Source organism: Diabrotica virgifera, chromosome 6 (assembly GCF_917563875.1).
Source record: "Diabrotica virgifera virgifera chromosome 6, PGI_DIABVI_V3a".
NCBI lineage: Eukaryota > Metazoa > Arthropoda > Insecta > Coleoptera > Chrysomelidae > Diabrotica > Diabrotica virgifera.
Genome location: NC_065448.1, coordinates 4,260,844 through 4,288,466, shown reverse-complemented (window position 1 = coordinate 4,288,466; position 27,623 = coordinate 4,260,844). Strand labels below are relative to the sequence as shown.

Below are 27,623 nucleotides of genomic sequence, written 5' to 3'. Positions count from 1 at the left end.
GCGTGTACTTAGACACAGCGAAATATAACCATACTAATGTAAAACTATGTGACGTCACGGGTCGTTTGAACTATTTCATACCGCTGAAGACTTTAAATACGTATTTCTAAGTTATTACGAGTTTTTGAAGCGTGAAATTTTGGAAATCTCATTTTTAAACAAAACTGAACATTATTATGCAATAAAAAAAAATTGTGCAAGTTCCCTATTATTTTAACACTTAATTTATTTAGTTTTTATTTTAATTTATTTACACTTATTTTTAATTTATTAATACTAAACACTTATTAGCCTTTAAAGCATAATTTATATAATACAAACCGTTCGCCATCACGTTTGACCATTTTTCTCTATCCCTTGCAGGGTGTATATGGTCTTCTATGTTTCTTAGCCCTGTCCATTGTTTGACATTACGGAGCCATGACATTTTCTTCCTACCCACTCCACTTCTTTCTTCGATCTTTCCTTCAATGTACCTAAACGCAGGCAGTTAATCGTTGTCTACTTGGGGGTCCGATTATAGAATTCTCTAGGGTGTCATTGACATGTAACTAAAGTAACAGTATTAATGCATTAATTAGATCATACCAATATTTATTTATGTACCAAGTCAGTAAAGTGACTCTTTATCGAACGAGTCTGATATTACGAGAAGAGCGAGCGAGGCGAGTTCGATAAGGAGTCTTTACTGACGTGGTGCATACACAATTTTATCGCCAACATATATTTTTTAAATTTAATGTCGTCCGAACCACTGGGGTTATAAACGACAACAATGGAAAATATATATTAAAAATAAAAAGAGATTGTAATATTAAGTAAATGGGCCATTCCATTTCAAATCACTCAATTTTGGAGCAAAAAAAATTTTGGACCTCCGATTTGTCTGAAAATTGGTATATAGCTTCTACGGGACGTAAAAATAAGATATTTAAGGTCAAAAAATTTTCTTCTCCTTTTTTTTCTCAAAATGTTATTTTATGCGATTTTACAGTGATTTGGTGTTTATTTATACAAATTTGCATTTTCTATCGTAAAGTATCAATGGAAAACATAATATTTTAATAGAAAGGACTCAAAAATGTCATTATATGGCATTATAACAAGTTACTTTGATTTAAAACAAGCTTTTGATCAAATTTTATAGTGTAGAAAACGTTAAAATACCGTTTTTTACATTTTTCTCCATTCCCAAAATACATCATAATCGATTTGGCTGAAAATTTGCCCACAGATAGACAAAACATAGAACTTTAAGTGGTGAGAAGGATTTGAATTATATTACAATACCAAAAAAGTTACATGCAATATTATAGTCAAAAATATAGGCGTCTACTGTAAGTACAATTAACTCGAAAATATCGACCTCACGACAAAAATTGTTAAAAAGAAATTGTAATAATTGTAAATACGATTTATTTGGAACAATTTCAGTTCCTACCATTTTTGCCGAAAATTTAAAAATGGCGGAGATATTGAGCAAAACAGGTTCTCCTTTAAAATCAAGATGGCTGCTAACGTAACGGAGGAATTCATCCGTGATTTTAAATTTAGGCTACTATTGACTCCCCTAAAGATCAGAAAAATAAAATTTTGGGCAGCTCGGCATTCAAGGTCAAATGCTATCCCGACTGGACTAATATATACTTTTGAGTCTGATATTACTGCATGTAACTTTTTTGGTATTGTAATATAATTCAAATCCTTCTAACCACTTAAAGTCCTATCTTTTGGCTATCTGTGGGCAAATTTTCAGCCAAATCGATGATAATGTATTTTGGGAATGGAGGAAAATGCAAAAAACGGTATTTTAACGTTTTTTACCCTATAAAATTTGATCAAAAACTTGTTTTGATTCAAAATAACTTGTTATAATGCCATATAATGACATTTTTGAGTCCTTTCTATTAAAATATTATGTTTTTCATCGATACTTTACGACAGAAAATGCAAATTTGTTTAAATAAACACCAAATCACTGTAAAATCGCATAAAATAACATTTTGAGAAAAAAAGAAGAAGAAAATTTTTTGACCTTAAATATCTTATTTTTACGTCCCGCAGAAGCTATATACCAATTTTCAGACAAATCGGAGATCCAAAATTTTTTGCCTGAGTGATTTGACATGGAATGTACCAAATACATATGTACTAAGTACTAACAAAAAGTATACCTGAAAAATTTGTGATACAATTAAATGTCTTTTCTTCCTATTTCCGTTAAAAACTGTATGATATTTGTATTGTCTCTAAGAAGCTCAGATATGTCCCTGGGAAGGTTGAGTTTACTTCTCGTTTGCTGGTATATTTTTTGACAATCGGTTAAGATGTGTTTTATTGATATAAAATAATATTTGCCAATATAATTTGATATTGGTTTTAACACTTACTTGCAATTTACAATTTAAGAACTTTTTAAATTTTAGACGTCATAATAATTTCATGACAGTGATGACAGATAACTTGCAAGATGGCCGCTTTCGATTTTTAATCGATAGTTATCAATATTGAATAATTACTAAATCGGTAAAGTTTTAATTTATTTTATATGAATATAATTACAAAATATCAAAGAATTTCACTTTTTGATATAAATTTAATTGATAATATCGCAAATTGCGTACAATATTTTTAATAATTAAAGTAAATAAATTGTAAGTCCACTCAAATACTCGCCATTCGATTACTGCCATCGACCACTTACATTCAATCTCGGTTAATTTGATTAATCGCGGCAGGTAAAGTAAAATTCTTCTTTCAGTACAACAAAGTGTTACTTTACTGCCGCAAATGAGGGCAAATGAGTACAATAATGAATGACTTTAGTGACGGTTGGCGATAAAATTATTTTCAATCCCGTTTTTGTAATAAATGACGGCGAAATTTAAGGAACTTAGACGCGATAAAAAAACACCAAAATATAAAAGACGAATTTTCATACTTTAACACTCATCTTTTAGGTAATTGGACAGACCAATCGAGATATACTAAATGCAATGCTTTCTGTGGCCGGAATGGAAGTCGCCTCCGAAAAACACAAAAATGGTCACATTCCTAGAAGCGGTCGACTCTTATGTTTAGACGGAGGAGGAATTAGAGGCTTGATCTTAATTCAGATGCTGTTAGAATTGGAGCACGTCTTTAAAAAACCCATTAAAGACAGTTTTGACTGGCTAGCTGGTACTAGCACTGGTGGAATTCTATGTTTAGGTAAGATACCGGTTAGTTTTTATCCTTTTTTGCTATTTTACTAGGTTGTTCAATAAGTTTTGAGGTTCGATAAGGGAAGGCGTTGATACTAGCCTAATTTTTTTTGAAGTTATATTTCTTTAGGCGCGATTGGAAGTGAATGTAAATGAGCGCGAATTCATGAACATTGTTAGTGCCACGCGCAGATACATTATACGTTAGCTCTGATTGGGTATTCCAATGACGCAATGACATGTCAAAACTTATGTAATATGGCGGCTGTGGTTAAAGAATGTGTTGGCATTTTTATTATTATGGCTATGGTTGTTACGTTGTGTCTTAAAAGTTGTGAGAACAAAACAAAAGTGAGTTGATAGTTGTATTGACTTTTTAAATAGTTTTTATTTATATTTCTGGACTTATTAATATAGAAAACAAGAGTGTGTGTACTTTGTACGCACGTTAGAAGTTATACCTACTTCTAATAAAATTGTGTAGAAAGTTTGACGTTTTTTAGATTTTCCAAATTGCTGGGACGCTCCAGTCGTCAAAAAATAACGGATTAACATTATTTATCGAGAATTTACCATTTTTAATGATTTTAAAATTTGACGAAAATACAGCAAAAACTCGAAAGACTATTATTTATAGCCCATGAAAAAATTATAGTATAAATTTTTGTCGAAAAGCGACGTTTTTTAGAGTTTATGCGATTCCTCACGAGAAAAGCAATTGCGGGGACGACGCTTCAGTTCATAAAAAATGACGTATTAACGTTATTTTTAATTTTTGGTGTTATTTTAAGTGTTAAAATTAGTTTAATATTTAAATAAAAATACATTTAAAATGTTTAAAATATATTTGTTTCGTTGAAATCGTAAAAATAGAAGTATAACTTCCTACGTGCGTACAAAGTACACACACTCTTTTTTGTATGTTGGTACATTTTTCATATGAACGTAATTGAAGTTTTATTTCAATATGTCAATTCATTATTTTTTTAGAAGCCATTTAGTATCGATGGGTCACAGTATTTTTTACAATGGAAATAATCAAGTATCATGCAGTGATTGAATTTTTATTTTTGGAAGGTTTAAGAGTAAAGGAAATTTATGAACGAATGTTGAAAGTGTATAAGGACTCTTCGCCTTCAGTTATTACAGTAGAAAGTGAGTTGCTCAATTTAAACGTGGTCGTTCAAGTGTTGAAGACTATCCACGTCAAGAACGCCCAAAAATAGCAACAACAGCAGAAATCGTAGAAAAAACACAGGGTATGGTGTTGGAAACTCGTCGAGTAACTGAAAGTGATTTAGTAGAATCCCTAGGCGTAACATTGGGTAGTGTTAGCAATATTTTGGCCGAACTATTGGGTTTCAAAAAGCTGTGGTCATAATGGGTGCCGCATTTGCTGACAACGGAACACAAACACATTCGAATGCGACTTTATCAGCAATATTTAGGGCGTATTCGAAAGGATAAAGCAGATTTTGTGTGTCGATTTACCACAATGGATGATACTTGGTCTATCACCATGATCCTGAATCAAAACAAGAGGTTGAAGAGTGGTAGAATCTGGTAAAATCGGCCAAAAAGATTTTAGCATCAGTTTTTGGGATGTTAGAGGAATTTTTTTTTGTGGATTACTTGCAAACTGACAAAACAGTAATTTCTGAATATTTCTGGATTCTCTTACACCAGCTGAAGGAAAAAAATCGTGAAATAGACCCGGTTTGCAAAAGAAAAATATCATTTTTCATCAGAACAATGCACCGTCTCATATGAGCATTTTACCAATGGCTAAAATCCATGAAGTAAAGTTCGAATTGTTGGAGCATCCACAGTATAAATCAGATTTAGTTCCTAGCGACTTCCATTTGTTTCAATACCTAAGAAATTTTATGCGTGGAAAACGTTTTTCATCAAATGATGTGTATATAACAGCTGTGGAAGCGTATTTTGCAGCCCTTCCTGATTCTCTCTGAGGGATGGAATTTATAAATTGAAATCTCATTGAAAAACGTGTATTGATGTTCAAGAAGACTACACTGAATAATAAAGTGTATTTCAAGTCATAAAATTGTGTTTTTCTTATTGAACCGCAAAACTAATTGAACAACCTAGTATAAGTGTTAATGTAATTTGGTCTAATTTCAACAATCCAGATCGTTGGATGGCACTAATGTAGCGTCTTTTTGCAAATCTTTCAATAAAGTTTGCTTTTCTCGGGAAGTTTGTACTAAATGTGTTAAACTACAACAGAGGATGGTTCACTTATGTATATTTTCAGCTATTGCCACTGGTAAATCGATGAAGGAATGCCTTTGTCTCTATTTCCGATTAAAGGAACAAGCGTTTGTCGGTATACGACCGTATTCCAGCGAAAATTTAGAAAATATCTTGAAGGACACGTTTGGCACAGAAACTGTGATGTCTGATATTAAACATCCTAGAGTAATGGTAACCGGAGTTTTGGCCGATAGAAAACCGGTGGAACTTCATCTTTTTAGGTATGTATATAGACCAGGGCGGATCTGTGAAAAAAACGTCTATTTTTGGATGTGCGAGGTGGCATTCGGATTTTTGCAGATAAAGTTAGGTGACAACTTCAACAATAATATGAAATTGACTTATGCTCCTTCTCAAATATGCCCGGAACATTAATATAAAAATTAAAATATTTATGAATTTCGAAAAACATCGATTTTTTTCTATTTTTTTTGCTTATAACTTTAAAACGATTCATTTTGGAACAAAGTCATAGTGAAATAAAATAAAGATAATTGAATTTTGTATAACATACGACTGGTTAAAAATGTCTTAAATTATTACCCTTTCTGCAAAATAGCAATAAATACAAAATAAGGGGGCAAAATAAGCCTGTTTTTATTCAAAGTTTTTCAACCACTTTGGTTGCACTTAGAACTTTCGTAATTCCCTTAGAAAATTCTTATAACATACTTATAATCGTTCACCCAATTTCATTAAAATCTACCTGATAGATTTTGCAGAATAATTTTGCAATCGTAATTTTTTTTAACAAAGTTCAAATTTTTTAAAAACTTTCTGAAGAAAAAGTAGACCATTTAGAAGTTTGCTAATTTTTTTACACATAAGGAGGTTCTCTATTGTCCTTTTCATGAGCATTTTTCAGTGCGTAACAAATGATAGGAAAAAGGGTAAGTCCGTGATAATACACATTTTTGACATTTATTCTAACATGACATTTTAGTTAAATCTGACAGTTGTCACATTTTATTTTCAATTTGGAATAAAAACAAATCAAATGTGTTTCTTGCATTTATAAAATGGTATTTTCTTTGATTTGTATAGTCTTATAAATTATACAGATTATATTTGTAATATTATTATCTAATTAAAAAAAATATTTTTTTATTATGGCGCCATCTATCGACAACTAGAATAACTAGAATAAATGTTGTAAATGTCGGTAATCACGGACGTGCCTTTTTTTCTGTCACATACAATTTAATGCGTTAGAAAGAAATCGAAAAACTGTGACGCACTGAAAGATGATCATGAGAAAAAGAATACCTATGTAATACACTTTACAGAATTAAGAGGCCTCAGCACTGTTTTAAAGTTATAAACTATTTTTTGGCTTATAAACAAATACAGTGAGGACGTTTGAGTTGGCATAAATTCATTTTCTCGAGAATAGGCGTCTCTGGAGATAAATCCCGAAACAGGTCGATTTTTATTTTTAAATTCTAAATTTTTGGTGTATATATCATACTAGTGACGTCATCTATCTGGGCGTGATGACGTAATCGATGATTTTTTTAAATGAGAATAGGTGGCGTGTGATAGCTCAATCGAAAGGCTATTCAATTTTGTATTCACTAATATAAACATTAACATACTTATTTATACAGGGTTTGAATTAAACATATTTTTTTGAATTAAATTAATTACAGTATTTAGATTACGTCATCACACCCAGAGGAATTATGTCACTAGTATGATATTTATGCCAAAAAATTATAATTTAAAAATAAAAATCGATGTTTCGGGATTTATCTCCAGAGTCGCCCATTCTCAAGAAAATGAATTTATTCCAACTGAAACGTCCTCACTGTATTTGTTTCTAAGCCAAAACATTGTTTATAACTTTAAAACAGTGCTGAAGGCCGTTTAAATTATCTGATTTTAATTCTGTAAAGTGTGTTAGATAGGTAGAGAACCTCTTTATATGTAAAAAAATTAGCAAACTTCTAAATGGTTCAAACTTCTAAATGGTTCTACTTTTTGTTCAAAAAGTTTTTAAAAAATTTGAACTTTTTTAAAAAAATTTAGATTGCAAAATTATTGTGCAAAATCTATTAAGTGGATTTTAATGAAATTTGGTGGACGGTTTAAGTATGTTGCAAAAATTTTCTAAGCGAATTATGAAGGTCTAGGTGCAACCGACGTGGTTGAAAAACATTGAATAAAAACAGTCTTTTTTGCGCCCTTATTTTCCATTTATTGCTATTTTGCAGAAAGGCTAATAATTTAAGACATTTTAAACCAGTCGTATATTATACAAAATTCAATTATTTTTATTTTCTTTCCTTACGAGTTTGTTCCAAAATGAATTGTTTTAAAGTTATAAGCAATGAAAGTAGAAAAAAATCGATATTTTTCGAAATTTTTCAATATTTAAATGTTTTTATTAATGGTTCGGGCATATTTGAGAAGGAGCATAAGTCAATTTATAATTATTGAAGTTGTCACCTAACTTTATGTGCAAAAATTCGAATGCCACCTCCAAACAGATCCGCCCTGGTCTAATAAGTAATAGGGAACTTACATAAAATTTTAAATTCGAAAAAAATGCTATAAATCACAACAGAACATAATTTAAAACATGTATCAAAGAAAAAAAAGTTTTTTTTTGTCTTTCGTTTGACCCCTAAAGACGATTAAAAATTTAAATTACAGCAGCCAGTCCAAAACGCACCCATTGGTCGTTACGTCATATAATTGTAGTATTGGATGTCCTCGCCATTAATTCATTGAGTTTGACATTCCTTTTGACACTGACACTCAGTTTTATAAATATTTTGATAGTTGCTATTTCTGACTAATGTTGTTCTGAAGCTATTTCTTTGTGGCATTTTTATAATCAACTATTTATAATGGGAAATAAACCACAATTTTACAAAAAAAAAGATTTTATTAACGTTTCGAAGCCTAAATCGGGTTTCGTTGTCAAAATACAAAATACTACTAAAATAAACAAAAATGTTGTTGCTAAGTAAAACAAAATTCTTCTAATAATTTATTTAATCTGATTCATTTATATTGGCAATTTAGACGTATATTATATATATTTTAAAATGTATAATATACGTCTAAATTGCCAATATTAAATAAATTATTAGAAGAATTTTGTTTATTTTAGTAGTATTTTGTATTTTGACAACGAAACCCGATTTAGGCTTCGAAACGTTAATAAAATCTTTTTTTTGGTAAAATTGTGGCTTATTTCCCTTTATAAATAGTTGATTCGGACTATTATTTGAGTGTTTTTGTTTAAGACAATTTCGAACTAATATTTAAGTGTTTTTGTTAAGCCGACAACAGATATTATACTTACGATAAAATAACCTTGACATACATGAAGACCTTGTGTATTAACTGAAATATCTTGAACGTTTTTTCGGCTGCAGGTAACCACTTTAAACGCCGTTTTTTATCAGCTGCTAATTCAATAAATATTTTATTGGGGTTTTTAATAGTTGTACTTTTACAAAATGGTACTAAACAACACTTACGGTAGTTTCTTTTATTTTCCATAGTAAACCTTCTTTCCTTTCCTTCAAAAACTGTATCAAACTCCAATCTCAACAAACTGGTATATATTATTACAGTGACATACGATAAATGTCATTAAAATATAAATATAAACATACATAAAGTATAATTATGTGACGTTACGAGTTGTTAGAACTACTTTAAATACACAGAAGATTTTAAATTTGTACTTCTAAGTTATTATGAGTTTTTGAAGCGTGAAATTTTGGAAATCTCATTTTTAAACAAATCTGAACATTATTATGTAATAAAAAAATATGCAAGTTCCCTATTGTTTAATAGCAATGAATATTAATAGATGATATTTTGTTAAACAAAGCATTTGAGAAAGTAGGACATGAAAATTAATCCAAATTCTAAAGACAAAAAACATAGACAAAGAAGACCACACTTCTTCACCTAAAAAACCGACAGTATTAAGTAATTTCCCAATTTTTATTTAAATTTGATTGAGATGCTCATAATTGTGCGAAATTTTGCCTATGACCTCAATGCTTGTTGCAAAAATCATAGCATTCGCCAAGTTATAAAAATAAAAAATGGTCACACAGAGATAAATCTGGCGAATAAGGTGGATAAGCGGTCAACTTATCCCAATTGGTGCAATATTTGTACAATTATATTGTCATGGTAGAAGGAAACTTGTCTCCACTACTTCACAAATTTTGATTTTACAGTCTGTCGTGATTACATATTCAAGAAAATTCAGATACAGATTATTTTTTAACCTCTTTTAATTATTTCAATTTTTTTCGTGTTGCTTGTAGGTCATATACTAGTCCGAATGATATTTTAGAAGTAAAACACGACCACCCTTACGAGTTACCTCATCCACCAGATCAGCAGCATATTTGGGAAGTCGGTAGAGCAACTGGTGCAGCCCCAACATATTTCAGGTAAGGTATTTTATAAGTATATCAAACTATAAACCCACTGTAGTCCAGGAACCGTAGCTTTTCACCTCGCAATTCTTACAGAATGGATCGATTTGCTTGAAAATTTGAGAATATGTAGTGGATAGTCCAAGGATCAAAATCTATATGATGCCGAAAGGCGCTTTTACCATGGGGGTGGTTGTCACCCCATCTCGGGGGTGGAAATCTTTTATTATATTTTGACCGAAAAAGTTGATAAAAACATTCATTCTAAGTAAAAAACGTTCCATACTTTTTTTTGATAAAATTAATAGTTTTCGATTTATTGGCTATCAAAAGTGTTAGTTTTATATCTAAAAAATCAATGTTTTTCGATGGTATACTCATTTACGATTCACTCAATTTTTGTCGTAGAATAAATTTTTTCAAACCAAGTTCTTGGGAATTAAATAACCCACAATTTTATATTTAAACATTTTTTCGTATCGCTGATACTAATTTTTCTATTCTGAAGAGAATGGCATTTTTTACCAAATTACAAAAATTCGATATTCGCTTTAAACTCCAGTTTTTTTTAACTAATCATTCTAAGCCGATCAAACCTATCAGTAATAGATAAATAAAACAGACCAAATCAGGTCATTGACTAATTTTAATTAGGGTGGTGACTAAGGGATTGTTTCCCATCACTTTTTGCTGAAAAAAATACAGACTGACATTCTTTTCATTATAAGTCAGTTAATTTTTGAGCTAGAGACTTTTTTTATTTCTAGAGATAGATATTTTTAAATACTTTAAATTGGTTTGAACAAGTTATCCCCGAAAAATGCATAGTTTTCCCGTCTTTTGACTTTGAAACTACAATATTTAGCATTTGATGAAAAAGACTTAACATATAATAAAGTGTAGCTCGATTAATGTTGGTCTTAAAGAAAATTAAAAAAGACGGTTTTGTTTATTTTCTCAAATGGTACATTTTTGTTAAGTAAAGTTGTTTTGATAAAACGAAAACTTTTGAGTTATTAGCAGAAAACTGATTTAAAACATTGATTTTTTTTCGATATAACACTTTCTACTTTCGACTAACACTTTCGATAGCGAATAAATCGAAAACTATTAATTTTATCAAAAAAATGTATAGAACGTTTTTTGCTTATAATGAATGTTTTTACCAATTTTTGCGGTCAAAATATGATAAAAAATTTCCACCCCCAGATGGGGTGGCAACCACCCCCACGGTAAAATCGCCTTTTGGCATGATATAGATTTTGATCCTTACACTATATACTACTTATTCTCAAATTTTCAAGCAAATCGATCCATTCTGTAAAAATTGCGAGGTTTTGTCCTATTTTGAGCTTCATTACTAGTCCAGGGCGCATCTGTTTTGAGACGGACGTTGAGAGGTGACTCAAATTTTTTTGCAGAAATTGCTTGAAAATAACTCAAATAATAATATTTGAGTTATCCTCCCACTCAAAATGCTCCGGAACATTGTTTAAATAATCAAAATGTTAAAATATGAAGGAAAAATTCGATTTTTTTATTGGTTTTTTGATTATAACTTTAAAACTGTTCTTCTGAAGCTATTTTCTTGTGGCATTTTTATATTCAAGTATATTCAAATGGGAAATAAGCCACAATTTTACCTAAAAATGATTTTATTAACGTTTCGACGCCCAAGTCGGGTGTCGTTGTCAAAATACAAAATAATGTATTTTGTATTTTGACAACGACACCCGACTTGGGCGTCGAAACGTTAATAAAATCATTTTTAGGTAAAATTGTGGCTTATTTCCCATTTGAATATACTTGAATATTAAAACTGTTCATTTCTGAGAAAAGTTGTACTGACATAAAAGTTGCGAAATTAAATTTACTGCAATATAGAATTGGTTAAAAATTTAAAAAATAGTCACCCTTGTTGCAAAATAGCAATAATTGCGAAAAAAACCTTACAAAAACAAGTATTCGAATTTTACGTTTTTCAACCATTTATGCTACACTTAGGACGTTCATATTTTACCCAGAAAAACTTTATGACATAGTTAAACAACACTGTAAAATTCGTTAAGATCGGTTTAATAGATTTTGCAAAATAAATTTTGCAATCCAGCTTTCGCAAAAAAAAATCATTTTTTTTTAATGTTGCAGGACTGAAAATAAAGCAGATAGCAAGTTGAATTTTTTTTTGTTCATAGAATTGTACTGTACCTTTAATTTGCGATTTGCAAAATTAAAATCGATTAATTACCATGGCGTCAGAAATTTTTTTAAATAAACATTAATTTTTGGTGCTACGCGCAGGACAGCGGTGTTCGATTCACACAAGTTGATTTCCACCAAAATTTTTTCCAATCTTTATCTAATATATTATTTTCTTACTCTATATTTTGTTGTATTTTAATATTTTAATTTCACAAAAATCAAACTAATTTTATTATTGTTTGTGAAATATTGTTTAAACAATTGCATATGTTTAAAAATAATAAACTTTTATTCTCTAAGTTAAAATATATGATCAAAGAAAGTTTTTGCTAAAAAAAAGTGTTATTTCAAAGGATAGAGTATGTGTTTTTATTTTGCAATAAACAAATTAATTTTTTTTTATTATTTAGATTTATTTATTATTTTTATTATAAATTAATAAATGAATATAGTTTCTGTCCTTGTAGGATCGGTACTCACTAGAGGGACCGCAGACGTTCGGATACAATTAGCGTCTCTTTGCAAAGACAATGACGTCGACTTTGCAAAGTAACAAGACACTTACTCAACACACACACTACACATGACACTAGGTACCTAACTGTTCAAAATTACCGTACCTACCATGCCAATGGCCATTAGTTGTCGAGGCATTAGCTAAATAAAAAAAATAATAATAATAATAATAATAAACTTTTATTCTCTAAGTTAAAATATATGAGCAAAGAAAGTTTTTGCTAAAAAAGTGTTATTTCAAAGGATAGAGTTTGTGTTTTTATTTTGCAATAAACAAATTTATTTATTTATATCGAAATATAATAAAAATTAAAATTGATGGATTCGACCGTTACTTGATGGAAGTTCATTTTATCTAACAACAAAACACTGAAAACGTTTGTTTTCTATACTTCCACAAAATTTATTCTAACTAAGTGACTACAGCTGTTTCGGCAGAGTGCCTTTCTCAAGTGATATAGTTTACAATGTGTTTGCCTTTTTAAGTCTTCAACTGAAGAGGTTGAGGAGTGGGGAGCTATTTGTCTCGAGTTGGTCATTCAGAATTATATCTGTATTTTTCAGTTTATTAATTTCCATAGATTCTAAAAAAGATAGCTTAAGGCCTTTATTTTGAATATGTAGAATTTGAAACTCTTCATTGAAAGAATGATTATGATCTAGAAGGTGAAGTGCGTATGTAGAAGTGTCTGTTTTTCTATTGTTGAATGCCCTTTTGTGTTCTGCTATCCGTTTGTCAAAAGTTCTGCCAGTTTGACCGATGTACGTTTTCGGACAGTCACCACAAGTTAGTTTGTACACACCACTCTGTAGTTGCTTTCTCTTTCGGCTTTTATTGTTTCTTATGGAGTTTTTGGTTTAAAATTTTGTGAACTGTTTGTTCGTTATAGCCGTTGTTTACTGCTATTTGTTTAATGATGTTTATTAAAACATCCTCCTAAATTATACTCGTTTATTAAACTACACAAACCTGACCACCCAAAAAGACCTGTAGTTTCTTTTTATACAGCTCCGTCATATAAACTTTCAGATATTATTACAGAATACACTAAATTTTCACCTAAATTCACCGTAAAAAATACACTAGAACTAGTTAATAAAATACAACATTTTCAATTACCCAAAAACTCCAGACTAATTTCATTTGACGTAAAAAATCTTTTTCCTAGTGTTCCTCCTACAGAAACTTTTGTTTTAGTTAAGAATCTTTTAGACCATAATAGTACAAATCCGATCATTGCATCTGAAATTTTACACCTTCTTGAAATTTGCAAGACTATTTTGAATTCAATAATCAAATATACACAAACCACAGTGCAGGACTTATTATGGGTAATCCTCTAAGCCCATTGCTATCAGATATATTTATGAACCAACTTGAAACAACAATTTCTAAACATCCCGTATTTAAACAGTTCTTATATTGGTGGAGATACGTGGATGATATACTAGTATGCTTTACAGGAACTAACAGACAACTTGACCAATTTCTATCATATATTAATTCACTTCATAATCATATTGAGTTTACAATAGAAACAGAACAGAATAACTCCATAAACTTTCTAGATGTAACGATTTCCAGACTACACAACAAACATGAGTTCTCCGTATATCATAAACCTACCCATACTGACACAACTATACACAATTTATCATCCCATCCTACACAACACAAATTAGCAGCTTACCATAGCATGATACATAGACTGACAGAAATTCCCATGACAAAAAATAACTTCGAGATAGAACTAAACATCATTAAACAAATAGCAGTAAACAACGGCTATAACGAACAAACGGTTAAGAAAATTTTAAACCAAAAACTCCATAAGAAAGCCCTGAAATTAGTGTATCCACCACCACAAAAAGAACCCAGTACCTTCTGCTCTCTCACATACACTGGCAAGATAACAACAACAATAGCCAGATACATAAAAAAGAAAGGAATAACGCCAGCTTTCAGAACTAACAACTTAAGCAAATATATTAAGAACAATAAAAGCCGAAAGAGAAAGCAACTACAGAGTGGTGTGTACAAACTAACTTGTGGTGACTGTCCGAAAACGTACATCGGTCAAACTGGCAGAACTTTTGACAAACGGATAGCAGAACACAAAAGGGCATTCAACAATAGAAAAACAGACACTTCTACATACGCACTTCACCTTCTAGATCATAATCATTCTTTCAATGAAGAGTTTCAAATTCTACATATTCAAAATAAAGGCCTTAAGCTATCTTTTTTAGAATCTATGGAAATTAATAAACTGAAAAATACAGATATAATTCTGAATGACCAACTCGAGACAAATAGCTCCCCACTCCTCAACCTCTTCAGTTGAAGACTTAAAAAGGCAAACACATTGTAAACTATATCACTTGAGAAAGGCACTCCGCCGAAACAGCTGTAGTCACTTAGTTAGAATAAATTTTGTGGAAGTATAGAAAACAAATGTTTTCAGTGTTTTATTGTTAGAAAAATTAAAATGTATCAATCATTATCAAAGGTCATTGGAATGCCAAATCAGAGCAAACTATCTGCTGTCATGCGCGTAGCACCAATAATTAATGTTTATTTAAAAAAAATTCCTGACGTCGTGGTAGTTAATCGATTTCAATTTTGCAAATTGCAAATTAAAGGTACAGTACACTTCTATACGCAAAAAAATTTCAACTTGCTTTCTGCTTTATTTTCAGTCCTGTAACATTTTGAAAAAATGATTTTTTTTTGCGAAAGCTGGATTGCAAAATTTATTTTGCAGAATCTATAGAACCGATCTTAGTAAAATTTACAGTATTGTTTTACTGTATCACAAAGTTTTTCTGGGTGAAATATGAAGGTCCTAAGTGTAGCATAAATGGTTGAAAAACGTAAAATGCGAATACTTGTTTTTGTATGGTTTTTTTCGCAATTATTGCTATTTTGCAGCAAGGGTGACTATTTTTTAAATTATTAACCAAATCTATATTGTAGGAAATTTAATTATGCAACTTTTATGTCAGTACAACTTTTCTCGGAACTGAACACTTTTAAAGTTATAATAAAAAAACGAAGAAAAAACTCGAATTTTTCCTTCATTTTTTGACATTTTGATTATCTAAACAATGTTCCGGACCTTTTTGAGAGGGAGGATAACTCAAATATTATTATTTGAGTTATTTTCAAGCAATTTCTGCAAAAAAATTTGAGTCACCTCTCAACGTCCAAATGTATCAATATTTTTACAGATGCGCCCTGGTCTATACTTGGAGTACTGAACCGATGAAAATTAATGTCATTAATCTGAAAATCATTAAATCCAAATTAATATGAAAATCTTTAAATCTATTTGTAGCTCTTTCTATCTTTATGGCATTTCCTCTCTCTTTATCAGACTTCGATTGTCAGACAATATAGTTCCAGATCAAGTTTTTCTTCCTCTTTTCGAAGTAATTTAGCCTCAGGCGCTGTATAATTTTCTTCTTCTTCTTTTTGTATAGACATTACTGTCTGTTTTTTCAATGTGCATCTAGTAAGTTGTCGTTCCATCGTTTTCGTGGTCTTTCCACTGATTGTCTTCCTATTGGGGAAACGTCTCTCGCTGTCCTGACTACCCTATTTGTTGTCATTCGGCTTATATGGTCATTCCATTCTATTCTTCTGTTTCTTACCCAGTTATTAATGTTATACACCTTGCATCTCCGTCATATATCTGTACTTCTAGCTCTGTCCCATATAGTCTTACCATCGATTTTTCGAAGGGTTTTCATATCGGCTGTTTCGAGCAACCTTGTAACGATGTGATGCCTCGGCGGGCGATGAGCTGCTGTTACCGGAGGGGACTGATGGAGTGTCCGTGTTTGCGCATTCCTTCTTCACGGCACCGCTGGGGGAAACCGAAGGAGAGGGCATCGAGAGCATATTTAAGGCGAGCTAGGAGAATGAGAAAAGCAGTCATGGTTCGTGTATTGAACTTACTATGGCTCAACAGCTGATGCCTCGCGTATTGAACGAGCTTCAGCTGACCTGGCAAAGATGCGCCGTTTGTGAGGCGGAACTATGCCTAGGTAGACGCCACCGTAGTGACGTGGAGTCTTGCCACAATCGTTATCGCAGTAGGCGGTAGTAGCGAGGAACGAGTGACTGCATTGAAGTGAAATGCCGTCTCCAGGCTACGTTGTTTTAACGTAGCGAGATTATTATTGTATATATTGATTATCGTATTATTTCGATGTTGCTATTATGATCGGATAACTATAATAAAGTTTAATATTGTTTTTCCTTTGCAGAAGATGGAATTATATTTTATTTTATTTGTTTTAAACTGTATATAATTACCTTTAATATATTTGCTTTATTTTTAAATTGTGTTTTACTGAGTCTGTCGTCCTTAAAACAACTACCCGTTACAAAATGGCGCCCGAGCAAAATAAAAGCTACGCAGTTTGTAACTACCCGTTACAAATTGGCACCCGAGCAATAATTAGAACCATACAAAGACACAGACTCAGTACCAGGTCCACGTCGTGGATAAATAAATAGAACCCGTTCAAAGATGATTAAGCTTCTTTGTTTTCAGATTCTTAAGGAACCGAAACCGAGAAGGAACCGAAAATAAACGTCGCCGATGCAACGAGCAGGAAGAGTTGCGACCGTTCGCTGTAGAAAAACCTTGGCATACTGTCCCAATGGAGTTGAGGGGATCACGCCCAAGATCTACAGAAGGAAGCACCTTCTAGCCAGTCATCCGAGACCAATTTACGAATCACCGAAAAATACGACATTGTTGATGGAACCGTCAAAGATGAAACCAGCAAGAAAAATGTGACCATCTGCTGTAGAAAAACCTTGATAAGCTGTCCCAATGGATTTGAGGGGACCACGAGCAAGATCTACAGAAGGAAACATCCTCTTGACAATCATCCCAGACCAGTTTGTGAAAGAAAATCGACAGAAAGTACATGCCTTAAGGGTAAACCGTCGCAGATGCAGCCAGCAGGAAGAATGTGACCATTTGCTGTAGAAAAGCCTTGGTACACTGTCCCAATGGATATGAGGGGACCACGATCAAGATCTACAGAGGGAAGCATCTTCTTCATGCCTTAAGGGTAAACCGTCGCAGATGCAGCCAGCAGGAAGAATGTGACCATTTCTGTAGAAAAGCCTTGGTACACTGTCCCAATGGATATGAGGGGACCACGACCAAGATCTACAGAGGGAAGCATCTTCTTGACAGCCATCCAGGACCAGTTTACGAAGTAAGGAAGAACCGACCAAGACCACACCGATGATGAGCCCAAGCCGTGTTGCACACACGGCACAAAAAAAAATGTATGCTACATTTTTTTTTGTTTTCCAAAGAGAAGGGGGTGTAACGATGTGATGCCTCGGCGGGCGATGAGCTGCTGTTACCGGAGGGGACTGATGGAGTGTCCGTGTTTGCGCATTCCTTCTTCACGGCACCGCTGGGGGAAACCGAAGGAGAGGGCATCGAGAGCATATTTAAGGCGAGCTAGGAGAATGAGAAAAGCAGTCATGGTTCGTGTATTGAACTTACTATGGCTCAACAGCTGATGCCTCGCGTATTGAACGAGCTTCAGCTGACCTGGCAAAGATGCGCCGTTTGTGAGGCGGAACTATGCCTAGGTAGACGCCACCGTAGTGACGTGGAGTCTTGCCACAATCGTTATCGCAGTAGGCGGTAGTAGCGAGGAACGAGTGACTGCATTGAAGTGAAATGCCGTCTCCAGGCTACGTTGTTTTAACGTAGCGAGATTATTATTGTATATATTGATTATCGTATTATTTCGATGTTGCTATTATGATCGGATAACTATAATAAAGTTTAATATTGTTTTTCCTTTGCAGAAGATGGAATTATATTTTATTTTATTTGTTTTAAACTGTATATAATTACCTTTAATATATTTGCTTTATTTTTAAATTGTGTTTTACTGAGTCTGTCGTCCTTAAAAGAACTACCCGTTACAACCTTTCTGTCCTCTCTGTGTCGGGTCGTGTTTTTGCCCCTTATGTATTATTGGTCTGCTGTTTTGTCTGTGCTGCCTTTCATTTCTTTTCCGATATTTTTATTTCTCCATATTGTGTCATTCACCTGTGGCTCTGTTTGCTCTATTCACTTGATCTTCCACTTCTGTTTCGAGCCTTCCGTAGCTAGATAGTGTGATGCCTAGGTATTTAAACTCCATCACTTGTTCTATTATCTGACCTTCCACCTCCAGTTTACATCTTATTGGATTTGCTGTTACAGTAGACTCCCTCTATAACGAGAACTGAAATGGCGGACTAATTACCTCGTTATAAGCGGATCTCGTTATATCAGACAACGATAATATTGTGCATACCACCACCACTGAAATGTTTTGGTGCCTCTTACGTAGTTTATTAGGTGTCGAGGGTCGACCTCAACAATGAAATTTGGCCATCGTAAATTGTAAATTTCCTACAATATTCAATATCGGTCGATAGATAAACACGAAGGAAGAAGTTTATTACCAGCGGTGAAATTTATTACTTACAGCACTGGTCTCAATAAGCACACAGATATTGGGTATTCCTGTATATAGGCAGTTATGGTGTTTATTTATAGCCATCACCACGCCAAAAACAGGTTAAGAAACATATTCTTCGATTTCATTTTTCCTCGTTATAACCAAATATGCCTCATTATAGAGGTGTTCAATAGGAATAGGAATCTCATGGGACATCGAGTGTACCTCGTTATAAGCGAAACCTCATAATACCAGTGTTCGTTATAGAGAGAGTCTACTGTATAAACATGCATTTTGTCTTTTTTTGGGAAATCAACATGTTAAATTTTCTGGCGAATATGTTAAATTGGTGCAGCATAAGCTGTAAATAATCTTCACTTTGAGAGATTAGTATTGAATCGTCTGCATAGCAGATTATTTTAAGTTGTTTTTCTCCCATTTGGTATCCTTTTTTTGTTCTTACTTTTTTATTATTTCATCCATGATCAGGGGTCCTATTTTCGAATTCATTCGAGCATATTTCGCATACGAAATTAGAAGAATTTCGCTTGAAATCCAGTGTCTTGTATTTTCGAATACTTCGTGTACGAATTTTTTCGTATACGACGACTCGAATGGGTATGAACCATTCGAATCGTGATGCGCGTAGACGAATTATTGTTGTCATTTCAAGGTCATTTCAGTTGTCATTATAATTTTATCTGACAGTTTTAATCGTTGTTGTATACAATACAAGAATAGGGCTTTTCATTCACAGTCATTTGTTTCGAGCTTCTGTCATGTGTCACATAATATTAATATATCTACGTCATACGTTATTGATATAACCAATGATACAAACCAAAGACGTATGACGTAGATATAATAATATTATGTGACACATGACAGAAGCTCGAAACAAATGACAATCGATGAAAAGCCCTATAAAAAAACGCTAAACGCCGTAAAAATAAGTGGCGGATACAATATTCCAGCTACAAAAGATCTGATATGAATATTACGTGGCGCGAAAATGTATTTTCATTTTGATGCAAAACAAAATTCTAGTTTTATTTTAATAAAAGATTTTTCCATAATATTTGCTCTCAATTTGAAGTAAAACCCACAAAAGAGTAACTTTGATACAGTGTGAATTTTGTAACTCTTTTGTGGCGCGTTTACTTCAAATTTAGCAGTGTAGTGTCGCGTGTAGGGGGGTGTGGGTGTGCGCCACTGGCGAGAACCGCCGTTCTCTGGTAATTTTTACATTGAAATTTATTTCAAGGGCTTTTTTTAATAATTGTTTAATAGAAAGAAAGGACATGTACGATTATGCCAATGGATTATACCTTGAAAATATAACCTAACCTAATTTTTTTAACATTAGATCTAAGCGGTGATCTACATAGATATATAATACTCTAGATTGCGCCCTGCGATCTTAAAATGGGTGACGGTTGCGACAGAGATAAATGAGCCTATTTGGTCGGTAGTCTCTTTTTAATTTAAGGGGAATATCGACGACGTGAATATCCCACTTTATCGAGTAATATATGTTGACAGTTGGAGCGGGTGGTGACGGGAAATGGTCTTTGGTCTTCGGACGTGGATAATCGTGGTTCGAATCCCATACCAACCAACTTTACTTTTTTTATTTTTATTTAATCAATATTGCGTTTATTAGATATTTTTACATCTGAAAAATGGACCTAAGTAAATCTAGCAGGTAATAAATGTATGTATAGTAAGTTAATATTGGAATACATAATTTGTGAACTGCATAGTAAAATAAAAGTCATTCGTTATTAATATAAATTCGTCCTTATTCGAATGATGTGAATGTTTGTTTTGCTTCTACTTTTTTTAAAAAATTGTAACAATAGTTTCATAAATAAAAATAATGTCTAATTACTTATAATTGAATCGGTCATTTCAAAAACAGCAAAGTCCACAATTTTCGGAAACTAACTTTTTGAGAGGAATAGACTCCTTTAAGATAAACGTTGTGTGCAAAAACGACACCAGTCCAGTAAAAACATTAGGAACAAAACTACAATATAACTCTGAATTTTGATGTCATCCATTTCATCCATCTTTCGACTATATAGTTAGTTTTCTTTGCTCTTCTGTAAAATTAGGAATATGTGACTCATGTTGTTTTTGAAATGACCGATTCAATTAATAAATCGATGGTACATTATGTTGATATTAATTATTGGTCATTTTTTACGAATATTTTTAGCAATTACTTTATACTATTCTACAATTAACTTATTAAAAAAATAACATTGGCTTTTATATTTTTAAAAATCTATACCTACATAGGTACCTACACAGTTTTTCTTATTTGTTATATATTTCTTTGCATATATTTACTTTAGAGATGTAATAATATCTAATAAACGTAATATTGATTAAATAAAAAATAAAAAAAGTAAAGATTGGTATGGGATTCGAACCAGGATTATCCACGTCCGAAGACAAACGACCAGTTCTCGTCGCCATCCGCTCGAACTGTCAAACCATCTAAAATACTTGACGACAGAGTAGGATAGTGACGTCGTCGATACTCCCCTTGAATTAGAAAGAGACTACCGACCAAATAGGCTCATTTATCTCTGTCGCAACCGTCACCCATTTTAAGATCGTAAGGCGCAATCTTATATTATATATCTATGGTGATCTAAGCTCCAAGCTTGACATATGACACCGTTGCCATATCCTCAATTTTTTCATACTATCACATTACATAAAATTACATTTAAAAAATCGCTTTGAAGTAAAGCTTTGAAAGGTAAATAGTAAAATATCAGTGTAAATACTCGATACAAAAATGATAATAAACATAATAGCACACTTTCTGCGGAGTTTGAAAATCGATATTCCTAATATATGCAATCTTAAGATTCGATTCCACAAATAACTGCTAAACAACTTTTCCCAAAAATTGCTTTTTTTCTATAATTTGTTCAGACGATAACTCTATCTTTATATATTAAACGTTCTTATACAATCTCATTCTTGTACATTATACCCCAGTATATTTTACAAATATAACATTACCATTGATTGAAATTATACAAGAAATAAACAAAAAAAGTATGTCAACATTGTGACTCTTCAGATGACAAATAAGTTCAATGTTATTCGAATTTGCAGTGTTGCCGGTGCAAATTCTCGTATACGTATAACATTTCGAAGGACGTTCAAAAATACACATTCAGGTTCGTATACGAAATTTTTCATTCGAGTTAACTCGTATGCGAAAATATTCGATTGAATTCGAAAATACGACCCCAGGTTGAATAATAAAGAACTCGAGGAATCCCTCTGTCTTATTCCATTGCCGGCTTCAATTGGGTCAGTTAGTTCATCTAATGACAATCTCTGTTGTTAAATTCGTCTTTTTTTTGTATCTTTATCCTATGTGGGGAACTAATTTTCACTTAAGAACCCTCATCCTTCTACGAGCTTGAACAGGCAACATTTGACAACAAAATCCAGCCAATCTATTATACAGGTGGAGGTAAAAATATAGTAAAAATTCTCAAATTTCTAAACCCACTACTAAATTTTTCAGTTACTAAAAGGTTGAACCACATAGTGAATCCATTGATTTTTTGTGTTGCTTAGAGCGTTCGGAAGATTTCTGGACGGCGGTCTAATAGCCAACAATCCAACACTAGATGCCATGGCCGAAATCCATGAGCACACCATGGCGCTTAAAGCGAAGAATCGAGAAAATGAAGCGAGTCCAGTGAACGTGGTGGTGAGTCTTGGTACCGGGTCTATACCGGTGACTGAAGTGAAGAGTATCGACGTTTTCAAACCAGAAAGCATCTGGGACAGCGCTAAGTTGGTGATTGGTATATCGTTCCTTGGAACTCTGCTTGTAGACCAGGTAAGTGGACTGCGTTATGAAAAGAAGAAGAATCTTCTGAGGTGTTCTATTGAACTGCATTTAAACCGGTCCCTTAAATTTTTCAACCATGACACTCTCCTTCTTCCTATACTCCTTCCTCCTCTTATATTTCCCTGTATTATTGGTGTTAGCATTTCATATCGCTGTCCTCTCATTATAGCCCGATTAGGGAACACAAAATTTTACAACAACCTCCAAAAAAATAAAGGATAAAAATTTGGGAATAGGTAGTCGAAATTGTCTATTATTATACAGGGTGCGCCAAACCTCTGGTTTTCTTTGATTACGGCTAAACTATGAGATATACAAAAAAATGTTTTTAACAAAACTAATGTGAGGTCTATAATTTAAAATTATTTTCAATTATACAGGGTGAGTCAGAACGACGGTATGAACCAAAGTTGTATTTTTTTAAATGGAACACCCTATATATTAAATAATTTTTGAATATATTATTTAAAAATATGAAAAATTTGTATAAGGTCTTATAGGCCTAAAGTTAATAATTTTCGAAATATTTACATTTTTATTGAGAAAAATGGTAATATTTATAGGGTTGTGGATTATGTTTCCAAGGAAATAAAAATTTAGGTGATAGGTCAAAGTTTTTAAAATATAGTGTTATTTTTAAATAATTTAATATTTTTTACTTTTAGCCATAAAATATACAGTGTGATCACTATTGTCAAATACAAAATTTTCTCATTTTTTTTAAATGGGACACCCTGTATGTTAATTTTGCGTTTTGTAGTAAATATTACAACCTTTCTTTTGGTATAAGGTTGTATGTACCTAGCATGTTTCGTTTTGTAGATATTTAAAAAAAAAAACTATAGATTTTACGTTTTTGCGTATTTTTTATTTAAAAATTTTTTTGCAAAAAAAATAATTATAATCTGGTTTTAGAAACATACACTAAAATATAAAATATGAAAATAAAAACGTAATTAAAGATTAAAATAAATCGTATGCTAGTACAATTAAATTAAATTTAATAACTTTAAATTATTTTACAAAAAATATTTTAACATATTAATGAATGCATAAATTAGTTACTAAATTAAATAAACAACCAAATTTTAAATCGACCGTAGTAATTCTTCTACCGCAGCAACTTTCCTGTACCAAATTAATTGTTAGTTATATTGTATTAGTTAGTAAGATCAGTTAATAACTTTTTAATTTACCTACATCTTGAGAACGTATAAAGTATGCTTTGAAACAAATGAACGTTATGGAAGTATATTAAGAAGTAAATAGTATCTATGTACCTACTCGTGTCACAAAAGCTGGTAATAATTTCTAATGGTTTCGCCCAAAACAAATGTCATATCCAAAAATTTTTCGGTTAAAAAATTAAAATTTAAAATATAAAAAATTGTTAAAAAAATTTCAACTACAAAAGTATTACCAGCTTTTGTGACACCAGTAAATACTATTTATATTAATAGATAATTTGGCTGATACATTTAACATTCAGCTGTTTTAAAGCATACTTTATAATAATTTTTATATTCTCAAGATGTATGATGTATGTAAGTAAATTAAAAGTTTAACTAAGTACAATTTAACTAACAATTAATTTGGTACAGGAAAGTTGCTGTAGTAGAAAAATTACTACGGTTGATTTAAAATTTGGTTGTTTATTTAATTTAGTAACTAATTTATGCATTCATTAAAATGGTAAAATATTTTTTGTAAAATAATTTAAAGTTATTAAATTCAATTGAATTGTACTAGCATACGATTTATTTTAATCTTTAATTACGTTTTTATTTTCATATTTTATATTTTAGTGTATGTTTCTAAAACCAGATTATAATTATTATTTTTGAAAAAAAATTGTTAAATAAAAAATCCGCAAAAACGTAAAATCTATAGTTTTTTTTTAAAATATCTACAAAACGAAACATGCTAGGTACATACAACCTTATACCAAAAGAAAGGTTGTAATATTTACTACAAAATGCAAAACTAATATACAGGGTGTCCCATTTAAAAAAAAATAGAAAATTTTGTATTTGCAAATAGTGATCACACTGTATATTTTAAGGCTAAAAGTAAAAAATATTAAATTATTTAAAAATAACACTATATTTTAAAAATTTTGACCAATCACTAAAATTTTTATTTCTTTGGAAACATAATCCACAACCCTATAAATATTACCATTTTTTTCAATAAAAATGTAAATATTTCAAAAATTATTAACTTTAGGCCTATAAGACCTTATACAAATTTTTCATATTTTTAAATAATATATTCAAAAATGATTTAATATACAGGGTGTTCCATTTAAAAAAATACAACTTTAGTTCATACCGTCGTTCTGACTCACCCTGTATAATCAAAAATAATTTTAGAATATAGACCTCTTTGATACACATTAGTTTTGTTATAAACATTTTTGAAGTTATACTTCTTTACCGGCGATAGAGGGTGATTTTTTTATATGTTAAAACCTATCAGCCCGGCGCATGCGCATTATAACTTTGTTCTGATTGGATGTTCAAATGACATGTCAAAAATGATCCGATATGGCAGCTGTGGTTTGGAGGTAAAGGTAAAGGTAAACAAATGTATAATATATTAGTTTTATTGTTGTGAGGACAGAAACAAAAAAGTTTATAATATTGTAGTGACTTTTAAATAGTTTTTAAAAGCAACAGGTACGTAATCATTGTTAATGTATCATGGGTATAAACCTACCTATTTGATCTGCCAAAATACATAGTATGTAATACTTTTATTTATATAATTTGATTACCATCAAAATTTCTTTCAATATTCACCTAATATATTGTTTTTTACTCTATGTTTTGTTGTATTTTTTCAATTCTAAATCATTTCAATTCAAAATTAAAATAATTTGATCAATTTTCAAAATATCAAAATATCACAAGTTTAATCCGTTTAGTTAGTCGATCTTCGTAAATAATGACACATAGTGTCCGTGGCTAAGCGGAGAAGGCAAATGAATTCCAATACCAACCGCTGTTATCAGCGCTGGTTCGAGTCCCAATAGAAACTTTCTTTTTTGTTTTTTTTTAATACATTTTATGATTGTAAGTATATTTATTATATAATTGTATTTTCAGAAAATACGTATTTAGTTAAAAAATTTTTCGACAATTAATGTTCAGACATCATTTGTGGCTTGTTTAATGTGTTTGTGTGTGTTTTATTCTTTTATTATTTTAATTTTTGGCACTGTTCTAATAAAAATGTTTGAGAAGTAGTAAGTATAAATTAGTTTAATATTTAAACAAAATATAAATAAAAAGTATATTAATTTCGTTTAAATCATATAATAGAAGTATAACTTCTTACGTGCGTATAAAGTACACACACATTCTTTTTTTTATATCTCATAGTTTAGCCGTAATCAAAGAAAACCAGAGGTTTGGCGCACCCTGTATAAGCAAAAAATTTATAATTCTACGGGGAAATTGGGAAATACGTGGTGAAAATTATTTTCTCGGTGGTGAAAAAATATACTTTTAAAATAAGTCCGAAATTGTATAAATTGATTGATTCTAAGTAACTTTTGTTCTATAAAGTTTTTTCACTAAGTTAATACTTTTTGAGTTATTTGCGAGTGAATATGTTCATTTTTACCAAAAAACATGTTTTTGGACGGTTTTTCGCAGATAACTCAAAAAGTAAGTATTTTAGCGAAAAAAAAATTCATAGCAAAAATATAGCTGACAAAAAACTGAAAAAAATGGTGTATGCATGAGGTGTGTAGACCTAGTAGAAGCAGAGTTGTAGCTAATGAAAAGTAGTTTCTTCTTCGTCAAATTCCAAATCGAATATTTTAATATCAAATAACTCAAGGCTCTTTTCGGGGAAAATTCATTACAACTGTTTTAAAGTGTTTAAAAAAAGGTGTCTTTTTCTTTTTTTTAAAACTTCTAACATTAAAAATAAGTGAGTTACGCTCAAAATATTGCTGGTCTTTTTCTTTTTTGCTAAAAAATTCGCGAAAATCACCCCCTATTTAGCTTATTAAATAAAATTATTGGTTACCGGTTCATAAGTTACTTTACTTATGCCCAGTATTATAAAACATTTAACTTATCAAGTAAAATTTAGTTTGAAAGTAAAACAATTTATTCTACAGATTTGCGTATTATAAACGCAAAGTAAATTATCTCTAGTAGTAAATCTGCGAAATAACCTATTCTTTAGTTTTCTACCAAGTAAATTTTATTTAACAAGTAAATTTGACACTAATGACAGTTTCAATGTATTTTCGGCTGCTGTGAAAATATAAGTAATACCTAAGGTTAAGTTTTAGATTATAACCATTTTCTGTTTGCAACTACGTAGTTGAATATTTAGAAATGTACTTCTTCAGTAATAAACTAAAAACTATTAATTTTTTTTTATTTTAATAACTAATTTACAATAAAATAAAATAAAATTAGGCAAACGGGTATTACATTTTTAAATTCTCGAACTCATCCCCATATTGATGTTTCAGTTGTAGAATCTTTTCTTTAACTGCCAACTCTAGTTTCTGTTTTTCTAATTTTAAAATGTCTACTTAACTCTTCCTTTTCTTTTCGAACTTTAAGAATTTTTAAAATCTTCTTTCTTCTTCACACTTATTGTTTT

General features: G+C 31.3%; 1 protein-coding gene across 7 annotated transcripts in view; it reads left to right on the top strand.

Moving 5' to 3' along the window:
• Nucleotides 1-27,623, top strand: part of LOC114327054 (85/88 kDa calcium-independent phospholipase A2) — an 80,635-nt gene that overhangs the window by 45,471 nt on the left and 7,541 nt on the right. For all 7 annotated transcript variants that reach the window (XM_050654234.1, XM_050654233.1, XM_028275553.2 and 4 more), the window contains 4 exons: nt 2,961-3,210; nt 5,479-5,698; nt 9,776-9,904; nt 22,715-22,982. In XM_050654234.1, coding sequence (XP_050510191.1) covers nt 2,961-3,210; nt 5,479-5,698; nt 9,776-9,904; nt 22,715-22,982 — 867 coding nt within the window. The remainder of the gene's footprint in view (nt 1-2,960; nt 3,211-5,478; nt 5,699-9,775; nt 9,905-22,714; nt 22,983-27,623) is intronic.